This window comes from Micropterus salmoides, unplaced genomic scaffold (genome assembly GCF_014851395.1).
Source record: "Micropterus salmoides isolate LMB-PRFRI ecotype aquatic unplaced genomic scaffold, ASM1485139v1 Ms_hic_scaffold_2986, whole genome shotgun sequence".
Classification (NCBI taxonomy): Eukaryota; Metazoa; Chordata; class Actinopteri; order Centrarchiformes; family Centrarchidae; genus Micropterus; species Micropterus salmoides.
Window position 1 is genome coordinate 6,016 of NW_024042246.1, and position 22,866 is coordinate 28,881.

General features: G+C 37.4%; 2 protein-coding genes across 4 annotated transcripts; both read right to left on the reverse strand.

The window, feature by feature from the left end:
• Nucleotides 1–219: 219 nt before the first annotated feature.
• LOC119882212 lies at nucleotides 220–6,160 on the reverse strand. Its single transcript, XM_038692201.1, has 6 exons — nucleotides 6,064–6,160; nucleotides 4,898–4,948; nucleotides 4,087–4,372; nucleotides 2,890–3,044; nucleotides 2,273–2,552; nucleotides 220–1,303 (listed from the first exon to the last, which is right to left on the reverse strand). Exons 1-6 carry the CDS (start codon nucleotides 6,143–6,145, stop codon nucleotides 1,153–1,155), a joined length of 1,005 nt encoding a protein of 334 aa, XP_038548129.1. The 5' UTR covers nucleotides 6,146–6,160; the 3' UTR covers nucleotides 220–1,152.
• Nucleotides 6,161–9,792: 3,632 nt separating this feature from the next.
• Nucleotides 9,793–16,576, reverse strand: LOC119882213 (fucolectin-7-like). Of its 3 annotated transcripts, none has more exons than XM_038692203.1 (6): nucleotides 16,463–16,576; nucleotides 15,379–15,440; nucleotides 14,443–14,728; nucleotides 12,889–13,043; nucleotides 12,188–12,467; nucleotides 9,793–10,562 (listed from the first exon to the last, which is right to left on the reverse strand). In XM_038692203.1, exons 2-6 carry the CDS (start codon nucleotides 15,437–15,439, stop codon nucleotides 10,412–10,414), a joined length of 933 nt encoding a protein of 310 aa, XP_038548131.1. In that variant the 5' UTR covers nucleotide 15,440; nucleotides 16,463–16,576; the 3' UTR covers nucleotides 9,793–10,411. The 3 variants fall into 3 exon arrangements, with proteins under 3 accessions (XP_038548131.1, XP_038548132.1, XP_038548133.1); XM_038692204.1 differs by having other exon boundaries at nucleotides 16,419–16,538; XM_038692205.1 differs by lacking the exon at nucleotides 16,463–16,576 and adding an exon at nucleotides 16,423–16,443.
• Between the last annotated feature and the right edge of the window lie 6,290 nt (nucleotides 16,577–22,866).

Consider the following 22,866-nt stretch of genomic DNA (forward strand, 5'->3'; position numbering starts at 1 on the left):
GTTGTAAAACAGTAACGTTACATGTTACATGAGGGACTTAGGCTCTATGGAGCTAAGTTAAATGCTTTGTAATGGTACTATCGGAGGTCACCACCAGCAGCTCCTACTGTCAGTGCTCTACAGGGGTTTGGAAAAGTCAAGTTGAACCATCTTCAGAGAAGCGGCAAAAATCTATGAAGTTGAATTACAGTAATCAATTCTTGGTCACTAGGGCACAAAACAAATCAAAACAAGTTTAATTTCATTATGTTACCACTAATATTTAGCTTTGACAAAGCAGGTTGGCAGCTCTGTGATTTAAATGTAATCAATGCAAAATTTTCAATGTCAAAGTGATGAAACAAACTAAATAAAGACTTGTAGTAAGCCAATGTCCCTTCACAATATGTTGCATTACACCCTTAAAATTCATGCAAAATTAGCTTCACTCTAGTAAAAACACAAGAAACAGAATAACTGAATGGTAAAAAAAAAATCTATAAAAACTCATAAAACAGTATTTTAATACCGTCAGTGTGGTCTATAAGATAATAACAGCTCCCACTGCTCAGCCAGCAGTAAACATGCTAGCAGGTGAGAAGAAGCGAAAGTAGTAGAACATATTTTACTTCTATTAATACAATTCATTTTTATTTATATAGCACCAATCGGATAAGCAGATGAAGATGGATGGATGGCAATTCATGACATAATTATCTAATCGCACCTTTAATATTGAACAGGACTGTATTTTTTGTAATATTGTTTACAGAGAACCAAACGATTCAAAGAGCAAGCACTTTGCGACAATGTCAACTCCCTTTTAACAGGTAGAACCCTTCAGCAGAACAACTACAGTTATCACGTACTTTAAATGTAACTTGTAAAGAGTTTTGGTCCAGACCAATAAGGACAAAATCAACTATGAAATGCCGTAACATAAACAAGTGTCCATAGCATGTGAACTACTTTTTGCTAAAAATCCCCCAGTGCAATCTCTGTCATACTAGGAGATAACGAATTCATGAGGAAGTGATTAAGACACAAATTGCTCCACTTGTTGAATGTTATTGTTTTTATCTGACTACATTGAAGCTTATGTTGTGATTCCAGTTACTATGAGTACATATAAGAGCAAAATGTTGCTGTTATTCATTTTGAACTTTGTCAGGCCTAATCCAGTCTGGAGCCATACACCTCCACCTCACACAGAGTCAGGAACTCCTCTCTTTCTGGAATGACAATGTTAACATAGCGACCGTCCATCCCGTTACACTGGAATTCAGCAACACCACCTGCCGGGATACTTGTGATCACAGCACACCTGGCAGAAGAAGCAGAAATCACTTTAGTTAACTCCAGAAAAGGTTAGTCTTTGTCCCTTTAACAAAGGGCATGAAGCAGTAATGAAATAATACTTAAAAAAGTAAAACCAGATAAACAAGTTAAAAGTCTGGACTAAAGCAATAGACCAACTGCTAACATGGTTTAAAATGTTAATAAGAGCAGCTGTAAAAGAGGTTGTGTTGAATTACAGCACAATATATGTGAAGATGTAAATCAAGAAACCAGGGCTGGTATTTATCAAGCTTCTCAAAGTGCCATTTTAGTCTTAAGTGCTGAGAATTCATGAAATTTACTCCTACTTTTAAACTTAAGAATAAAAGCAAGTTATCAAATTTCTCAAAGCTAAGAATCACTCTTACTCTCCCAGTTATTTAAGACAGCTGTAGAGGTCTCTCAAGTGGTTAGGATTGCCAGTAGGGCTTGTGATGGCACTGTGGAGACAGAGACATGCGGAGAGGAGAGGAAGAATTCTGACGACGCGCAGTTAATCAGACGGGGTCGGACAGCGCAGGCATAAACTTTGTCAGCGAGTTGGTGAGGGACGTCATCTCACCACTGACTTTACGCAGTAATGCGTTTTCAGCTAAACTGAAGGTGGTGATGACGCTTCGTTTCTTTGCCACGGGACAAACGCAACAATGCTGATGATTTTGGCCGTCACAACCATCAATAAGCTGAATAGTCATGGAAACAATTCAAGCACTTACAGCTCCACACACTGTCACGTGCTTGATCGACTTCCCAACAACACAGTAAGACAGACTGATTTAGTCCTACACTTCACTCTGATTAGGACTATGAAGCTTGATAACTAACTTTTAAGCACAGCTTTGAGCCAAGAATTTTTTTACTCTTAAGTCAGTTCTTAGCAGTGTTCTTATGAGTAATTCTGAGAAGCCTGATAAATAAGGGCCCAGGTTCTTTAAATGAACAGTCTGTAAACTACCTGGTATTGTCGTTGCCATTGTTTGCAAGGGAATCTCCAATTCGTATCTCAGCTCCATCGAGTCGTTCTGGGTTTGAATCTATGTTAGTTATCTTAACAGAAAACACTTTATGGGTTTTGCGCAGATCCAGTCGCCACCAGGGGCTGATGTCGTTGTTAGTGTGACTGCAGGAGCTGTCTTCCCACTTGCTGCTTGGATTCCCATCTATGGCATTATTTGCAGCGCCCATGGAATACAATGAAGACTGTATGGCTTTTCCTTGGAGTGCCAGGTTCTCTCCTGCAAGAAGAACACAGTTACACAAATGACCATTGACATATGGACGCCTTTGCGTTTATTATTAAAAACAACCGCAACAAATTGTAGGTTTTATTAAATGCACTTCATGTATGACTTCTGATATTTCATTTTTTTTAAATGTGATTTTGTTCGCAGCCATATGCAGGTTAAAGGCAGAATGAACCACCATTTTTGATACACTTCTTACCAAAGTTTCTTTGGTGCAGATGGCTTGAAAGTGCATTCATTTCATAACATAAATATGTATCACATGTTTAGAATTAGAAAATTACTGAATTTTGTTCAAATTTATTTATGTAATAGGTCAAATTCTCACCAGTTGGGGCACGGTACCCATAGACTTCCACTTCGCATACTGTAAGGATCTTTCCTGAACCACGTAGAGATAAAGTGACATAACGTCCCTCCACACGATCAGTGAAAGGCAGACTGAACGATTCGGCTGCACTCATTTCAGTAATTGTACCAACCCTAACAGAGAGAGAGAGAGCAGCACACAAATCACATTTTATACAGGCAGGGTTAAGTTAAAAAAACAGGCTTGATGAGACATGATGATGGTTTGATTCTTAAAAGGTACAATATGTAATTCATGGCCACATGCTCAAACAAATTGGGGGCAGTGTTGTGCAAGAATTTACTCATTTAATTGATGCTTCAATCCAAGGCAATTTACAACTGCTATATATGTCATATTTTTTAGCTTTGTCATTGGGAAGATAAATGCTTAAATAAACATGAAGAACATAATGTTCTTCTAACCATTATACTCCAAACAAACCTCATTTAACTATAATAAAGTAATTGTAGGATACACTATGTTGAGAAAAGATGGTGGAAATGTGGTGAGATTTCAAATCTGCACACTTAAGCAAATGTTACAGATTATTATTACGTGTTTAAATGTGTATTGAACAGTTCATTAGTGACTACCCTTTCACCACTACAGTTTAATGTGTGCAGCTGTATGCTCAATTATTTGTAAACTATTTTCAAAAGATGTTAGAGAGAGGGACCAAGAGAGGGAGGCGGCCCACACTGCTAATATATTGGGCCCAGAAGTTTGTGCGACTCCGCTGGGCCTAAGCAATGGTTACCAACATCGTTTGGACAGTGAAGTTGAAGTGATATGTGAAGCTATTGCAAAGATATCCTCCAGACAAACAAATGTAGGGGTCTTGTCACTAAAGAACGTTATGGAGAAATTAAAATGTCTTCTTTTTGGTAGATACAATTTTTAATGAATAAGTACAGAAGTCAAAACAAAGTAGGATGTACAGGATGTACTGATTATTCTGCAAATATGAATTTCAAATTGAGTTTCACTTTAAACTGACTTTGAAAACTTAATGTGATTCAATAACAACCTTTCCTGCTTCCACTGCACCCTTTAGCAAGACAGAAAGACTTAATCTGGGCTTTTGAGATTCATAGGTGAAGTGAACAAGATGCTCAAACATACTACTAATTATAAAGGCAAAATAAAAATAAAAACAATTTCATATTCACCCACAATTTGTTTCCTAAGCCATTGTCTTGTAAAGAGTTGCCTATGTGGATCTGCAGCCCATTGATCCTGTGTTCACAGCAGTCTCCTCTGTTGGTGATGGTGATGGAGGTGACGACATAGGATTCTAGCAGGTCCACTCTCCACCAGGGGTTGGTCTGTATAGCAGTGTGGGTGCATGATCCATATTCGGCGTTAGATTCACGGTTTCCATCAATAGCATTCAGGGCAGCCCCAAACATGTGATCATAACGGTTTGACTGGGTTGCTTTTCCACGCAAGGCCACATTTTCTGTGAAGGAGACAGTTGAAATACACATAAAAGACATAGTGTAGATTGTTGACCTTAAATCAGTGTCTCAACTAATAATTTTACTTTGGTCCCAAGTGCACTGCCAATAGACTAAACACAAAGTACAGACAACACAACCAGTTCAGTAATGCTGCTGGTCAGAAAAAAAACTAACTAAGTTGCAAAAGGTAATTTCCATTATAAGCATTTGATGAGCATTGTGCTGGCATGCGAGTTGTTGCCATGATTGTGGTTCATTGAGCTAATGACATGAGATATAGGCCACATGTTTGAACACTGAACATTATACAATTGTTAGTCTGCTAATACAGTTTTGAGACATTTGGAGATTTCAGACTAGCTATTGCAGCAGCAAAACATAAAAAATATATTTAACGTGAGTCATATGCATTTATTGCTAGAGTTGTAAAGGTTTTGAAACGTTTATTTTACTGTATATGTCATTAAACAGCTAAACGTTATTCAGAAATTAAGGCATCATACTTTCTCTCAGATTATACTTACCATACGTGGAGCATGTCCCCAGGAGGAGTAGCACAAGGAAAACAATGAGTTCTGGTTAAGAAAAATGAAGGTTATTTGTAGACACAAAACTTTACACTTCTTGTAAGAAATGTATGGTATTAGAATTGTGAAAGAGGGATTATAGCAGTTATTTTGATTGCAGATTCAGACAGAATTGAGAAGGGTCAAAATGAGCAGAAAATTAGACCATGTTGGAATAAATGACACTGTGGTTTGGAAGTCTGAAAGCTAGTTATAGTTTCGGTGTGAGAGAATCTGTGCCATTGTCATTTAAATACGGCAAACACAAGACAAGCCCCTGAAAACGTGGTAAAACTTGGCGTCAAATCATAAATTTTTCTCTATAACCAGTGCTTCAAGTGGAAAAGAATTGGTGCCTGTACTCTCCATTAACATGTTGGCTTGTGTGTCAGCAGGCAAGGGAAATACAAAATGGCAGGTGACAATTCAAAATATATAAATGTAATGGAATATAATGCAGTAATCAGCAGCTTGTGTTTTTTTTTTTTACTTTTTTTGGACAATTAGTGGAGTGCTTTCTTGAAGACTCTCCTGGCTTCTAGGAACCGGTGTGTGTAGGCGTTCCCAGTGGGGGTGAGGTCACATGAACACTTCAGGTTTAAAACCCAGGATCAGAGTTAAGAGTAAGAAGTTCAGTTAATGTTTATACAATTACACTTCAACTACTTATCAACTGAGAGTAAAATATAATGGATTTGACTCTATTCAGAGTATAATAATCTCTGCTATTACTTATATTTCATGTCATGTTTCTTTATCTGCTCTGTAAAGCGACTTTGAGTTCATGAAAAGCGCTATACAAATTCAATTTATTATTATTGTTATTATTATTATTATTTAACTCAATTTAACTTTCCCAATTTGCTGCGTATGTATTATTTATTAACAGTTTAAAACTCCAAAACTCAGTAACATATTTGACTAACATAAGAAAACAAGCATGCAACTCAAATTTTGATTCAAATGCTGTTAAATCCTGATTGGTGCACAAAAGTACTTGTAATTGCCAAGTATTCAAACCAATTTATTTTTTTAATTAATAGTGAAAAGTATGTTAACAGAGCAGGGTGCACAGAAATCACTCCTGAGATGATCTGATGTACCAGTGAAATTAAATGTGTTACCTGGTGACCCCGACATGGCAAGAGCTTTCTGATGATTCAACAACAAAAAAAACTGCCAAACCCGTAAAAAAGACTCAACCATTTCTGTGCTCTTTATATCCATCTTGTTCTTCACCTCTACATCAGTTGAACCAATCAGAACACCATCAGAAACCAGATCATATTCATCTTCAACATCATCCAATCACATCCCAATGGTTTACTCCCACTCACATGTATTTCACTTCCCTACTCATGAATTAAGTTTCAGAGGTTATCACAGTACATGCCGACAATTATGCCAAAGATCACACAATAGTCCTCAATTTCTTACCAATAATATTGGTTCAAATGTGAACTGTATGCATCGACTTTGATAAATAAATAAATAAATAAATAATAATATTAGTCTTATACCGACTAAGTAGCAGCGGTGGAATGTAACTAAGTATCCTAAGTATAACTAAGTATATTTACTCAAATACTGCACTAAAGTTACAATTTTGAGTTACTTGTACTTTACTTGAGTATTTCCATTTTAACATGATCAGCTTATAAAGTATGGTACATTATTATACATTATTATCCAACACGGTATAATGTAGAAAAAAATTGCTCCGCCTTAACCAGTTGTGATATATTATAATAGTGCTTATTTGTCAAAGCATCAATAATAATATTCCATGATATTTAAAAGAATATAACACTTCAGCCTTCCTCTTTGTGCTTTTGACCTTTTCAAAGTAAGTGTGCAGTCGTTGGTGCAAATTGTGGCCGCTAGTATTGAAGTACACCCCTGTATAGCCAATGACCCCTGATTAAATTTTATCCCATGGAAAGTTACCAATATGCCAAATAGGCAGAAAAGAATGAAAACAACAGTAAACGTTAATGATGAAAATGCTTAGTTGCAGATTTTTACTTTGCGCAATGTTCCCTTTTCCTGGAATTGGATTATTGCTGTAACATGCTTCACCGCACCCCGACCTCCAGCTGTTGCTTCAGTGCAACTTCCTAGTGCAAGTTAGTCATGTGGTACATTTCGAGCCCAGGCTAATTAAAAAAACATGATTTTATGGGGTGTTATGCGCTGGACTATAACTTGGCTGAGTGTAGTAGCTAGTCTCCGCTGGTTGCTTTGCAACTTCACAAGATAATAATAATAATAATAATAATAATCTTTATTTGTAGACCACTTTTCAAAAACAAGTTACAAAGTGCTTTAAGAAGTGTAAAGACAATAATACCCCCAAAACAATAATACAAAAACAGTACAAGATAAAAGCAAGAAAACAATGAAAAGACTAAACAACACGTTTAGGATAAATATAAAATATGTAAAATAGAATAAAATAAAAGGGATAAAATAAAGTCAATAAGATCGGGAAAGGCTCTCCTATAAAAGTATGTTTTAAGAAGGGACTCAGCCAACCTGATTTCCTCGGGCAGGCTGTTCCAGAGCCTCGGGGCCCTGACAGCAAACGCTCGGTCCCCTTTAGTTTTCATTCTTGTGGGGATTTTTGTGGTGGTTCTCATTGTTTTTTTGTCTTACTACTTAGTCCTGCATTCTAGCTCTATGTCTTAGTTCCTAGTTCTGTGTCTTAGTTCATATCTTAGTGTTACTCCTGGTCTGTGTACTTCCGTATTGGTTGTTATTTTTGCCCATGTCTGCTCTGTGTTCTGTTATTAGTTCAGTCTGTTCCTCAGCTATGCCCTCAGCTATCAAGCTCCTCTCCTGTGGAACCAGGTTCCAGTTTGGGTTCAGGAGGCAGACACCATCTCCACATTTAGGAGTAGGCTTAAGACTTTCCTCTTTGATAAAGCTTATAGTTAGGGCTGGCTCAGGTGAGTCCTGAACCATCCCTTAGTTATGCTGCTATAGGCCTAGACTGCCGGGGGATTTCCCATGATGCACTGAGCTCCTCTCTCCTCTTCTTTCTCTCCCTCTGTATGCAACCTTATCCCATTATTGCATGTTACTAACACAACTTCTCCCCTTTCTGGTAGTCTTGTGCTTTCTCGTCCCTCTCCTCTCTCCTCCTATCACTTCCTGCAGGTGTTTCTGGCTCTGGAGCTGTGGAGTCTGGATCTGTGGTTGCGGGTCACCTGCTGCCCCCGTGTTCCTGCTCGACACCCTCTGCTACAATTATTGATACTAGTCCTGTTGTTATTATTGTTATTATAATCATTAACATTACGACTGTTACACTACTATAAATATCTGTACCATTTTTCATTTAGTCTATAGCAACATCACTTTTACTGTCTGTACCTCTGTGTGTGTATATTGTGTAGGCTGCCTCCCTCCCCTCTCTCTCCTTCCATCCCTCTCTTTTTCTCTCTGTTCCTCTCCTGCCCTCTCTCTCTCTCCCTCTCTCTCTCTCTCTCTCCCTCTCTCTCCTTCACCCCAACTGGTCGAGGAAGATGGCCGCCCACCCTGAGCCATGGTTCTGCTCAAGGTTTCTGCCTCTTAAAAGGAAGTTTTTCCTTGCCTCTGTCACCTAGTGCTTGCTCTTGGTGGGAACTGTTGTGCTTCTGTAAATAGCATCATAGAGTACGGTCTAGACCTGCTCTTTTATGAAAAGCGCTGTGAGATAACTGTTGTTGTGATTTGGCGCTATATAAATAAAATTGAATTGAATTGAATTGTTCTCCATGTAGTCTGTCAGTATGATTAAGTTTAAGTCTGTTGTATGTTTCTTCCCTTGCGTTAGTTGCCTGTGCCTCTGTTTGGATCTGTGCCGGCCTGAGTTCTTGTCTTATTCTGTTTCTATATGGTATTCTCTCTGTCTGCCTATCTCGTTAGCCCTGATCCCTGTGCTGCTCCCACCCTGCTCGTTAGTCCCTGGTGTATATATGTTTGGTGTTTCTAGTCAGTCCTTGTCCGGTCATTGTTGTGATGTGTCCCTGTGGTGTCCGAACAATAATGCTGCGATGATGTGTTGAGAAGAAATCTGCTTGACACTGTTCTTGATCATAAAAGTTTATTACATCAAGGAGTTCAGCATCAATTACAAGCTCTGCAGTCGGCAGCTGTTTGCACTTGTTTCGTCACGACTGTGGCAGCTGAATTGGCGTGAAGCTTTCGCTTCTGAAATCCATGTTAAGACTTTTAGACGGCTGCTTTACTGAACCTGGACTGTGTGTGAGACCATTTGCAACGAAGAACACAGAACATAAATTAACGTTCTTCTGAGCTATCCTGTCGGCATGTTGGCAGATTTAAATTTGAAGTTAAGCTGCTGTGCCTTGTGCGTAAATGAGTGGCTCTCTTCATAGGTAGATGCTTTACACTATTTCACCCACCTGAAAATTCACATAACGACATAAGAGTTTTTCAAGTTGAAATGAGGGTTGGGACAGTGTAATCAGCTGTGTCCACATGGTCCTAAAACCTTAATTTAAGTTATATTATGTTATCAGGGGTTTTTCATTAGACATTTTTTATTGACAGGCTATAGTCTACATATAAATAAGTCTGGACCTTGGTGACCTCATAGCTGGTGACGGCCATGGTTGGTAGGCTGATTTTGTTACCTTTGTAGAAAGCCAGGCTCGCTGTTTCCCCTTGTTTCATGATCTATGACTATAGCTTCAAATTTAAAGGAATAGTAATTGACTTTAATCCAGTAAACCTTTTTTTAAATTCAGTGAATATTTCCTCACTAATTGTCAAACCAACAGCACACGCTAATACTGCTCAGCCAGCAGTAAACATGCTGGCAGGTTAGAAAAGTGGAAATAGTGGAATATATTTTGAATCGTTTTTAATTCAATGCTATTTCATTTATACAGTTAGACAGAATTATCTCATTGCACTTTTCATGTAGAGCAGGTCTAGACCATAGTCTTTGTAATATTAACAACAATAAAACAACAATTACCACAAAGAGCGAGCTCTTGGCGACAATGTCAAGGAAAACTCCCTTGAGCAGAACAGTTAAAGCAGTTAGTTATACAACTAGTTATAACAAGTAACAAGTTATCACTCAATTGTGGTGATCAATTTGTGCGATTAAACTTTAAATGTTTCTTTAAAGAAAAGGTTTTGATCCAGACCAATAACGACAAAATGAAAAGGACAATAGGCTGTTTTAATGACAAGACTCTAAGTAGTGCGGTTGAAAAACACACAATGAAACAAAAGTCAGGTGTCCATAGCATGTGCACTACTTCTTGCTAAAAATCCCACAATGCAATCTCTGTCATACTAGGAGATAATGAATTCAAGAGGAAGTAATTTAGACACAAATTATGCCACTTGTTACTACATGTTTTTTTTTTCTGACTACATTGAAAATTGTTCCAGTTACTATGAGTACATATAAGAGCAAAATGTCGCTGTTATTCATTTTGAACTTTGTCTGGCCTAATCCAGTCTGGAGCCGTACACTTCCACCTCACACAGAGTCAGGAACTCCTCTCTTTCTGGAATGACAATGTTAACATAGCGACCGTCCATCCCGTTACACTGGAATTCAGCAACACCGCCTGCCGGGATACTTGTGATCACAGCACACCTGGCAGAAGAAGCAGAAATCACTTTAGTTAAATCCAATAAAGGATGGTCTCTGTTGCTTTAACAAAGGGTATGAAGCAGTAATGAATACTTTTAAAAAGTAAAACCATATAAATTAGATAAAATGATAAAGTATGTTGTATACTATTGTCCAGAAGATCTAAACTCAGTTAAACTCCTAAAGTCAGTTAAAAGCAATGATGTACAGTTTTAATACAGAATGTGAACAATATTTTTTTTCAGAGTTTAGGTGCCATGACAGCAAAGTCACCCTTGGTTGCAAACATTGGAATACAAGAAGAGCGTTTTCTGCCAACCTAATTGTGAAGCCTTGACCGCAGTAGGTCAGAAATATAGCTTGGAGCTAAGCCGTTAATGCTTTGTAAGTGATTGGTAAGTAATGGCCTCAAGCGTTTTTGTGATACAAGATGTTTTGAACATGTTTTTCTTAAATATGCAGTAATTTATTTTTGACTACATGGCACAACAATCAGGAAATTCAACATATCGCCTAAATATTATCACCTTATAAAGTTATAAACATGCTAGCAAACATTTTTCTTTTCATTGATTTTGAGTTGTGTTTATGGCCACCCAATGACGCTCTGTTTCAGTCTCCACCAACTCCGATATCTGCCTATAGCTGCTAAACTAGGGTTGTCCCTGAAAGTGTTGGAGCCCTAGGCGAGATTTTATATTGGCGCCCCACGACCCCGATATTGCTTGGCTGAAATAGTCACAACGTCTTGCAGACACAGAACTGGTTGAGACAAGCAGGAAGAAATCGTAACTAAATGAAAACACTTGGGATCAGGCAGAAATCTCACCTCAAATCCACACAAATGTTAACATCAGCACCTCCGACAAACGGCAGCTCACAGTCCCAAACAGATCAAGTTTGCACCTCAGTTATTACATTTTTATGTTGCAAAACTACCAGCTACATTATCACTATGGCACAATCTGGCTGCGACTCACAGCTGCTCACAGCGTGGGGTGCACTTGGTTACCATCATTGCGTACGCTGGTGTCGCATCAGTGGGCAGAGTTGATTCACGCCGAGTTGAAAACTTTCTCTTGCGGCTCCCCCTTGACAATTTGCGTTCTAGGCAACTGCCTAAGTCGCCTATGCCACGGGCCGGCCCTGTGCTAAACGCTCCACTGTGTTAACCAGCTAGTCACTAACTTGTCTGTCTGCTGTTTGGTGCTGGGCAGGTAGCATACAACGTGTTTATCAGAGGAGTTTTTTGACTGACAAAAGCTGTCACTGCGCTGTAAGAGCAGTGAGATAAAAATAGATAAGTTGCAGGACGTAACGAATGTTAGAATGCTAACAAAGTACTGCTAAAAATGATAGGAATGACATTAGTTTGCTGGTATTTGGTCATAAAGTATTGGCCTAATTGAAATTATTACAATTCATCCTGAGTGGAAAGTGAACTTTTGATCTGTAAAACGTTTCACATAATATTTCAATCTGGACCAAAGCAGTGGACCAACCACTAAAATGGTTTAAAATATTTATAAGAGCAGCTGTAAAAGAGGTTGTGCTGAATTACAGCACAAATGTATTAATAGATGTAAATAAAAAAAACAGGTTCTTTAAATTAACAGTCTGTAAACTACCTGGTATTGTCGTTGCCATTGTTTGCAAGGGAATCTCCAATTCGTATCTCAGCTCCATCGAGTCGTTCTGGGTTTGAATCTATGTTAGTTATCTTAACAGAAAACACTTTATGGGTTTTGCGCAGATCCAGTCGCCACCAGGGGCTGATGTCGTTGTTAGTGTGACTGCAGGAGCTGTCTTCCCACTTGCTGCTTGGATTCCCATCTATGGCATTATTTGCAGCGCCCATGGAATACAATGAAGACTGTATGGCTTTTCCTTGGAGTGCCAGGTTCTCTCCTGCAAGAAGAACACAGTTACACAAATGACCATTGACATATGGACGCCTTTGCGTTTATTATTAAAAACAACTGCAACAAATTGTAGGTTTTATTAAATGCACTTCATGTATGACTTCTGATATGTCATTTGAACAAAATGCTGATTTTTCTTGTAATGTTAAATTTAATTTCTCCTGTGACTCATTGAGAAAATGTGATTTCATTCACAGTCATAATGTGGGATGCAGGATAAGTATAACTAACCACCACTTATAAAACACTTCTTACCAAAGTTTCTTCAATACAAATAACTTGAAAGTGCATTCACTTCATAACATAAAAAATGTATCATATGTTTCTGTGTTTAGGTTATACCACAGTGTAGATGAAAATTACTGCATATTGTTTAGATGTATTCATGCAATAGGTAAATTTCTCACCAGTTGGGGCACGGTACCCATAGACTTCCACTTCACAGAGTGTAAGGTACTTTCCCGAACCAGGTAGAACCAAAGTCACATAACGTCCCTCCACACGATCAGAGAAAGGTAGACTGAACGATTCAGCTGCGCCAATTTTAGCAATTGTACCAACCCTAACAGAGAGAGAGAGAGAAAGAAAGAAGCACACAAATCACATTTTATACAGGCAGCGTTAAGGGAACACTGGTAACGTGAAGATTAAAGAAACAGGCTTATTGAGACAGGTTGAAGGTTTGATTCTTTAAAGGTCCAATGTGTAATTTCTGCCCACATGCAAAAATAAATTTGAGGCACTGTTGTGCAAGAATTGCATCATTTCTAATCACAGTGATTGCACTGTTCAAGATTATGTATTATTTAAACAGTTAGTGTATTAAACCTTGCAATGTTAAACCTCAAAAATGTTTTGAGAACTGTCCAAACTTCCAATCTTGCCTCATCTTGTGATGCCAAGTGGTTACAACATGGTGAACTAATGGACATTTTTTCATTTGGTCTAATACTGGTTCCTTACAATCTGTCTAACTGGGGGCTGTAAATTACCTTCAACTTAGTCTTGCATAGTCAGACTTATCTCCAAAGTGTTCAGCTTAACAAACCCTAGGGGCAGCTCTACTTCTCCATCGTTTTATGTTGAACTGAGAGCAGACTGGACGCTACATTGCCTCACTATCGTCTCTTGTGACACAAGTGGTATTACAACACGGGGCAGTAGTACAACAAGGGGGTGTTGATGGAGCAGTGGATAAGATGCGTGCCTTTGGTGTGAGAGACCTGGGTTCAGTTCCCAATTAAGTCCGTGAGGAAGACACTTAACCCCTAGTTGCTCCAGAGGCATGCAACATCTGAAATTTATAGCAATTCTAAGTTGCTTTTGATAAAGCGTCAGCCAAATTAATGTAACAACACAGGACAGGCAGTACCTTACTTATTAGCATGCTAACTTCAGTAGATATCTCTGCAACACAATACAAGGAAGTTTTTGACATAACATTGGAGCTGTAACATCTTCACATTCTATTGAAAATGTTCGGGTTTTTTATGAAATAAACTAAAATTCTGGCCAAATCTTGTACACATTGTACCTTTAAAATCAAACTGAAAATCCGGGTTCTCCTCAATTTGTGTATAGTTTAAAAAATTTTTATTTAATTTTTGGACATATTTGTGCAAACAGTATCAAGTAAGTTTCAAGCCTATCGGTGGGTGGTTCCCTAACAACGGCTGACTGACATTTACGGAGTGCTGATGGGCCTAAGCTATGGTTACCACCGTCGGCTCTGTGGGCTGGCTAACTGCATGTGTTGTGATATATAAAACAATTTTTAGTGCCCACACACACAGATTTTGCACCGATCAATTATTCACGTCAGCAGCAACCTTTCCTGTTTCAACTGCACCCTTTAGCAGGAGAATCAGAGGTGGAAATGGGCAAGGCGCTCATTCAAACCTATGAACTAAACTTAATTAATTAGGCAAAATTAAAGTAACAATGTTTTCTTATTCACTCACAACGGGTTTTTTAAGCCTTTGTCTATTATAGAGTTGCCTATGCGGATCTGCAGCCCATCGATCCTGTGTTCACAGCAGTCTCCTCTGTTGGTGATGGTGATGGAGGTGACAATGTAGGACTCCAGGAGGTCGACTCTCCACCAGGGGTTGGTCTCTTCAGCAGTGTGGGTACATGATCCATGATCGAAGACAGATTCACGGTTTCCATCAATAGCATTATAGGCAGCACCAAACGCGTGCAAATAGCGTTTTGACTGGGTCGCTTTTCCACGCAAGGCCACATTTTCTATGGAGAAGACAGTTGAAATACATAATATAACACATATAAAGGCAGATTGTTTGTGAATTGTTGAGCTCAAATCAGTGCCTCAACTGATTATTTTACTGTGGTCCTGAGAGCTAACTGCACTGTAACTAAAGAAAGCACATTCAAATCGACAAAACACAAAGTGCAGAAAACAATCAGAAATGCTGCTGCTGAGAAGAAAATAAAATAAGTCGCAAAAGGTAATTTCCAGCGGACAGTAAATACAATTGATGAACAATGCATGGGCGTGCAAGTCGTTGCAATGATTGTAGGTCACATGCATGAACACTGAACAATATGTACATTGTGTACACTATATGTAAAGCAAATATCTACCAAAATATCTGAATCATGCAATCAGAATGTTAAAAGTGAAATAAACTTAAACCATTAAAGTTAATTTTCCTAAACACCTTTGATTAAAGTGTGTCTCAAGGCCACCACAGTAAGTAAACGTTTTACTCGTTACAATAATCCCACAGGAAGATTTTGCAGACAAGTTTTCAGAAAAGGGGAAGTTAGTCTGCTGATACTGTGTAACTATAATACTACATATGAATTGGGTTAGGCGTTAGGATTGATAGACAAATGTTATTCAGAGTTCACACGTGTGCTCAGATGATACTTACCATACAAGGCTGAACACATCTCCATGAGGAGCAGCCCAAGGAACACTCTGAGTTTCATCATTCTGGTTGAGACAGATGAGATTTATTAATGGACCAATTTAAATATGGCAAAAACAATTTAAGCCCCTGAAAACTTGGTGTAAAAACACTTCAAACCAGTGAAAATAGCTCACACAAAAACATAAAAATAGAAATGACAAACAAAGCCCTCTTATTTACACATTTGCACAAAATCACACATTGATGGCCTACCCATCAGAAATTTGCTGGGTTACAATAAAATAATTTAGGTATGTTGGTGGAACTGAATTGTGTTTTGTTGTTTTTCTGTTACCCTCAAACACATTGAAAAATAGAAAAACTATTTTTAGGGCTCACAAAAACTGTATTAAAATTACTCAAACTTGATTATTTAAATTTATTATTAAATTCCTACTCAAAGTTTAAAAAATGGATGATTCAGACTTAGTAATCGAGCCTAGATGGAATTGATCATATCAGTCACCAATTGGATATATAGTAAGTGTTTGATTTGATAAGTGGAAAAAGTTTCCTGGGTAGCTTCAATGTCAAGGAGCAATTCTTTTCAATTTCAATAATCCAATTTAAGCAACCTGATTTTTTGACCTGACTTGATTTTTAGATCAGATTTTAACAAATTGTAGTTGACCACCTTAAATAGTTTTATAGTTTCCAGTATTGGATAATTTTAGTTTCTATCTGATCTGAATTTCTGAACTTGAAAAACAATCTTAAAATCAAGTTTTCTAATTTGCATTAAATGAAATGACCTGCTCTAGGCAAATTTGAAAAAGAAGTTCAATGATAGAAAATCAGTTTGATTTCAGCATTAAGTATTCAGTAAAGGTTATATTTCAAAATTAGGATTACGATTCAAATTATTAGAATATTATTATTTGCTTCCTTGTGCAGCAGAGGGACATACAGTATCTACATGCTATATCAGAAATCTTTTGCAAAGTTACATATGCTCAGGCAGTGAAAAGCAGGTTAAGAGAGCAGGATACACAGAAACTGATCTACTGAAATTATCTGATGCAGCAAAAGAAACAAAATGTGTTACCCCACAGAGCTTTCTTCTGATGATTTAAGAAAAAAGAAAAAATCTTCCAAACCCCTAAAAACTAAACCATTTCTGTGCTCTTTATATGCATCTCGTTCTTCACTTCAACATCAGTTGAACCAATCATCAGAAATCAGATCATATTCATCTTCAACATCATCCAATCACTTTAGGTTCACTCCCATACACAGAGGTTCAGAGGCTACCAAAGTACATGCCGACAAGTATGCCAAAGATCACACAATACTCACAAATTTCTTACCGATAATGCTGGCTCAAGACTCCACTGGTAGCGTAGATAGACTTTGATCACAATCAGAATCAGAAAGAGCTTTATTGCCAAGTAGTGTTTTACACATAAGAGGAATTTGCTTTAGTGATAAGGTGGCACACGTAAACAAACATGCAGCTGACATAAATAAATGTAGAAATATGGAAATATGGAATAGACAATGCAACTTAACATAAGAATAATAAAGAATGGAGAAAAATAATACAACTATTTGCAGAGAAAGAACAAAGTCGCAGATATTTACATGTGCAGATGTATTGCAACTGAAGAGAATATTGTGTAGATAAATATATAAATTGACAATATAAAAATATACAACAACAAAGATTAACAATTAGCAACACAAATGTGCAAAGTACATTCACTTAAATAATGTACGAAAGTACAATTTTATGTACTTTTACTTTACCTGGGTATTTCTATTTTCTGCTACTTTATACTTATAGTACTCATACTATTTGTCTGAAAAGTATAATTACATGATGACCTGAGTTGTAACCAACCACTTCAGTTCAGACAAGCACAGATGTTTGATTTAACTGCGTAATTTCAAACACACGTGTATCATACAGTAAAGATGTCTGTGTGATTTTGGAAGGGTCGTAACCAACATGTGAGAGAAAACAGTGTAAGCCTTTCTCTATATTCCTTTGACCTGGTTGAAGCAAGTGTGCAGTGTGCACATTGTGGGCATCCCTGACAGTAAAATTGAGGTGCACTCACGTATAGACTATGACCCCTGAATATAACAAAAAATAATGACGGCAACCGTTAATGCTAAAAATGCTTAGTTGCAGATTTCTACTTTGCGCAATGTTCCCTATCCCTGGAACTTCTCTCATTCATGTGTGCATCACTTAAATTTTTAGGTGTTTCAACATTTCAACTGCTCCTTTTACTTCTCTATTTTGCGCTCTGAAAACACACAAACGCATCCAATCTTCTCCAATTTATTTGTATTTTGGCGGGGGACGCAGTGCCTCACTTTCTTCTCTTGTGACACAAGTGGTATTACAACACAGGGGTGGTGATGGAGCAGTGGATAAGTGCAGTGGATCAGACACATACCTTTGATGCGAGAGACCCGGCTTCAATTCCCCACTGTGATACATCCACCAATGTGCCACTGAGCAAGACACTTAACCCCTAGTTGCGCCACAGATGTGCGACCTCTGTCATATATAGCAATTCGCTTTGGATAACAGCATCAGCTAAATTAATAAATTTAAATGTTTTAAAATTTAATTTAATGTAATCTCTAACTTTGAATATTAACGTGTTGTGAAATTTAATATGTGCTTATTGAGATTATGGCCCATAATACAAAAATATGTTTGTCATCAGTTTAACCCATGACTAGGTCCATTTGACTAGTAAGAGTCAGCTGAAAGGAATATTCTCCATCAGAACTACTTGTCAAAAGTTGTGAATGTTGTACAAACAAATTCCTTTGTAGTTAAAGCCGGTCTTTAGACATTTTGGTAGCTATGCAGATTTGCTTACTTGTCAAGTTAGATGAGGAGATACGACTTGACATGTCTCTGTGTTAAGTAGTATACAACAGCGAGGAGGCCCTTTGCTTAGTCTTCTATGATTCAAACATATTTCATAACAGAAATATTAGAAACAACAACAGCAGAAGAAGCTTAGTAGATAATACCTTTTACAAACTGTTCCATGAGGGATGAGTAATAGGGCTTAAATGGAAACAAAAGCTTGGCAGGCCATTTTTATACTTTCAATTTATTTCAGCAAAGGTGATTTAATATTCATCTGCAAGCAAGAAATGCTCAGTATTAGACATGTAAATCTTCAACTCAGTCAAAAAAACAACTCAGTAAAATAAAGTATCATCCAAACAAATACAAATGTTTGTTCAAAATCATACATATACATTCACAACATCATTGTCCCTGTCACCATGTTTTAAATGAAATCTATGTATAAAGTGGTTTATTTAAAAAATAACTATAATTGAATTATCATGAATTCATGCATTAATTCTTGCATGATTCATGCATTACTTCATGCATTAATATATCATAAATCATCAGGAACTAGCAGGAGTTCACAGTCTTTCATTCATGACTTCATGGATGAACAACACATTAATTAAAACATTAACTAAGATGAGTACATGATCATGAATTATGATTTATTAATCATAATCATGATGTTTTCTTTGTTCGTGAAAAAAAACTGGTCTTAAATATCCATTGTGGGTACAGTTAAAAATTATAGTACAGGAGTCATTGTGAATTCCTGCAGGATAAAGCATGAATTCATGCATGTAACACTTAAATTATTAAAAGAATCCACATTACCTTGAAGAGTATATCAATTAAAGTGAGATTTGTGTCTCATATATATCATGATCTCTGAGTTAATAAGCATGTTCATGTCTAGTAGCCTGCAGGTAAACTGGCAGACCCCAAAAGTGGAAAATCACAACACATAGCACTGCTTTTCTGTTGGCATCCAAACACCTTGGTCATCATTAACTAAGCATTACCTTCCCATGACTTCATCGTGCTTGTGGCCCCTAAACTAAAGTGGTGAATTGTTCCTTTTGAAACACTGATGAACAATGTGTTATTAATGATAGCATAATCCTGAAATTACATGAATATGAACATCAAAGTTCAAACGTATACACACAATGTACTGTAGACACAAAATTACTTTGATAATCTTTGCTTTATTTATTCTTAAAACAGTACAAGGCAGTGAAATCAACAGCAAAACACATGGCTGCATAAACACATGGCAGTACATAGCACATCCAAACTACCTGCTTAGTTTTTATAAATATCTAGTAAGGATCCATCATCCTTTTTCTTTAGGATAACTGAAACTGTCGTCTCCTGCTCACAAAAAACCCTGCATGTTTCGGCAAACCTTTTCAGGCTGTCCTTTCTTTTAAAGGTTGACCTCAAGGTATTGAACATATCTGGGTTAGCCACTGCAAGTTCCGCAATTGGAGCCTGAGACACAATGGTATTCTGATCAACCCCAAGCCTTGCATAAGCCTCGGCTTTGCTGATGCGTTCCTTTTTAATCTTTTCCAACACCATGTTGTAGCGGAGGATGGAGTCATCAGGGGTTTTTACTGTAATACAAGAGAAAGTGTTAAAGGTTTAATCCAATGAAATCAAACAGCCTAGTAATAGTGCTCTAATACAGTTACATACAATTTTACTATTGCTTAATCATCAAACAAATATAAACAAAATACCATAGACCTGCAGCAGTTGTAACACATTTTTCTTTTTACAGGTCTCTGTTCTAACTTGGTTTACACAAAACAACAGACTTGAAATTTGGGTACAAAGGAGCCATACAACTCGTCTTAGGAGAGGGATCACCGCTGCAGTAATGGTGATTTGGTTTTCTTCTGAGATTCACCAAATAAATCAATATTAGGAGCAATCCCAAACCATTTAGCTGGGAGTGGAAATTAAATAATCTGCATTTTCTTTGGCAATTTGCTCTGTCAGAAATAAGAACATGTGATGTACCGTGGAATTGACCAGAGCAAAAAGTGTCGGTGTTAACATTCATTATAGACATACTGCCCAATTGGTGATGGTACAGTGGATAAGACACATGCACACTTTGGTGTGAGAGACCTGGGTTCAATCCCCCACTGTTAACCATCCACCATTGTGTCCCTGAGCAAGACACTTAACCCCTAGTTGCTCCAGAGGCGTGCGACCTCTGATGTATATAGCAATATGTAAGTCGCTTTGGATAAAAGTGTCAGCTAAATTAATAAATGTAATGTTAAAGTAACAACTGTATATTTGTGTACACATCACTGCATACTGTACCTCTTAGTATCTTGTGCATTTTCTTGGCCTTTTTGGGCTGGGACTTTAACTTCTTCTTGACCTTCTTGGCCTCAGAGGAATCAGAATCAGGCTCAGAATCTGATGACTCAGACGATGAGGAATCTGTTGTATCTGACTCCTGTTTCCTCTTTCCAGGTGCCTGCCGTACAGCTGGTGTAGTAATGGCCACATCTCCCCCTTGTCACTTCTTACTGCAAGAGCTGTGAAAATCAGTCAGATCAAACAGTATAGGAATTATTGACAATGATTATATCTGGCAATGATGTTTTGACAATCAATATTATTAAAGCTGTAATGTCCTCAAATAAGCTTAACCTTCTTTAAGCATCTCCCGCAGGAAATTTCGCTCTTCAGTTAGCATATCAACCCAGTCTTTTAAGGTGGCAATCTCTCTCTTTTGGCCTTCCATGGTTTGCGCAGCCTCCTGTAGAGCTGTCTGCAGAGCGGGTGCTCCTGTAATCAATTAAGACCTCATTATCAGATAGTGTTATGCAGATGTATATTATTTTAAACTATTGAAACTATCCATTTACAGCTTAAAATAGCAAGTGATCATAAAAACACATGAAAAGCAATATTGAAATTACAATCACATATTTCAGCATTTTGTTAAATGTAGTTGAGTGTGAAACATATTCTTACCAGTTTCTTTAGCCTTTTCTGCTGCAGAGGTCTGTGGTTTAGGTTCATGGTTCCCCAAAGGTGGAAACACTGTAAGGTTTCAATGACAGATGAAAAATCAAGATTTTTGCAACAGATGCTGTTAAGTGTACTTTTTAGCAAGTAATGTATGCTAATGTCTAAGCTGAGTGTCAACAGCTTGACAAAACAGCTGTATTTTTACTGTCATGTTTAAAAGTCTTTACCTCTTACAACATCTCCAACAGATGTACTTAGTTCACTGTGTGAGGACCGAGGCACTGGAAATTTTGAATAACGTACAAAATTAGCAACCATTACTATCAAACATTCAACCACCTCTTCTTATCGGATAATGCTGTACATATGTTGAGGATAAACTGAAGATCCAACCACTGTCACAGAGACTATATTGTTCACTATAAAACAAGCCAAATGATGAAGGCTCCTGCATTACATACAACTATTACAATGATGGTCGGAACATTTTCTCAGCCGAATGTTAATTCTTATAAGGGACAGTGTTTTTGTAATTTCTTTGAATATATAATTATGGGTGTTAAAAAACTAAAATACAGTGAATGCCAAAAATGTACACTGGGGCTTGGGGTGAAAAAAAACAGACAAAAGATTTTCTAAATGTACCTTTTTCAGCCTTCTTTGTTCTTAGAGATTTCTTCAGCATAGCTTGTGGATACTGCTTCACTGACAGATCTGGGAGGAAGAATAGACACGTTTAAGAGAAAAATTTCAAAACAGCACTTCATAACCACTGAAAAATCATGTTTTTGGTGAAGGGGAAAAAGAGAGTGCTTTAGGATAAAGTGAACCTAAGCCTACTCAATTAACTAGTACTTACAGTCTATTTTAAGTAATAACATTGCTGATACATTAATTTGTATTACTCCCAACAGAATGTCATCTATACATTTCAACTTTTATATTATCATGGTAAACATGAAGGCATGACTTATTTACTCATTCATTCATTTGGCAGACACTTTTATCAAAGTTTAGGAACAACATACAAGCGTAAATAAAGCATCAATGACTTACAATGCTTATATTGTTCAGATTTGTAGACTAAGATTGCAATGATGTTGTTGTGTATTACTCACTCTCACTCTCACACACACACACACAGGCAATAATGTCAAGTATTTAAATAGTGGGGTTTTGCCCATTAGGATTATTACTATTGTGACTTTCAAAAAAAAGGATATAGGGAGAGAATCCAATCAGTTTTTCTGGTTATTGAATGACTTATGCTTAGCCTACTTCAAAATAGTACGAAACCACCATAGCTAACCTGATGTAACGTTAGCTTGTCTACATTACTAGGTAGACAAGCTACATGTATATGTATGACAAGCTATGCTCAGGATTAATGTTCTGTTAAGTTAGTGAACAAGGTAAAGATAACATAACAATGAGCCTAACCTAAATATTTAAAAGGTTTATTGATCTTAACTAATGGTACCAGGCATTAGAAAGCTGGCAAATAATGTTATTGTTATTGTTATTGTACATTGCGGTCTGGTTCAAGTCGTAAGACTGTAGAAGTTTTTCTCGTTCTCAGCATGATTTCCACATGGAGCTCTGGCCTGGGTTTCCAGTGTGTT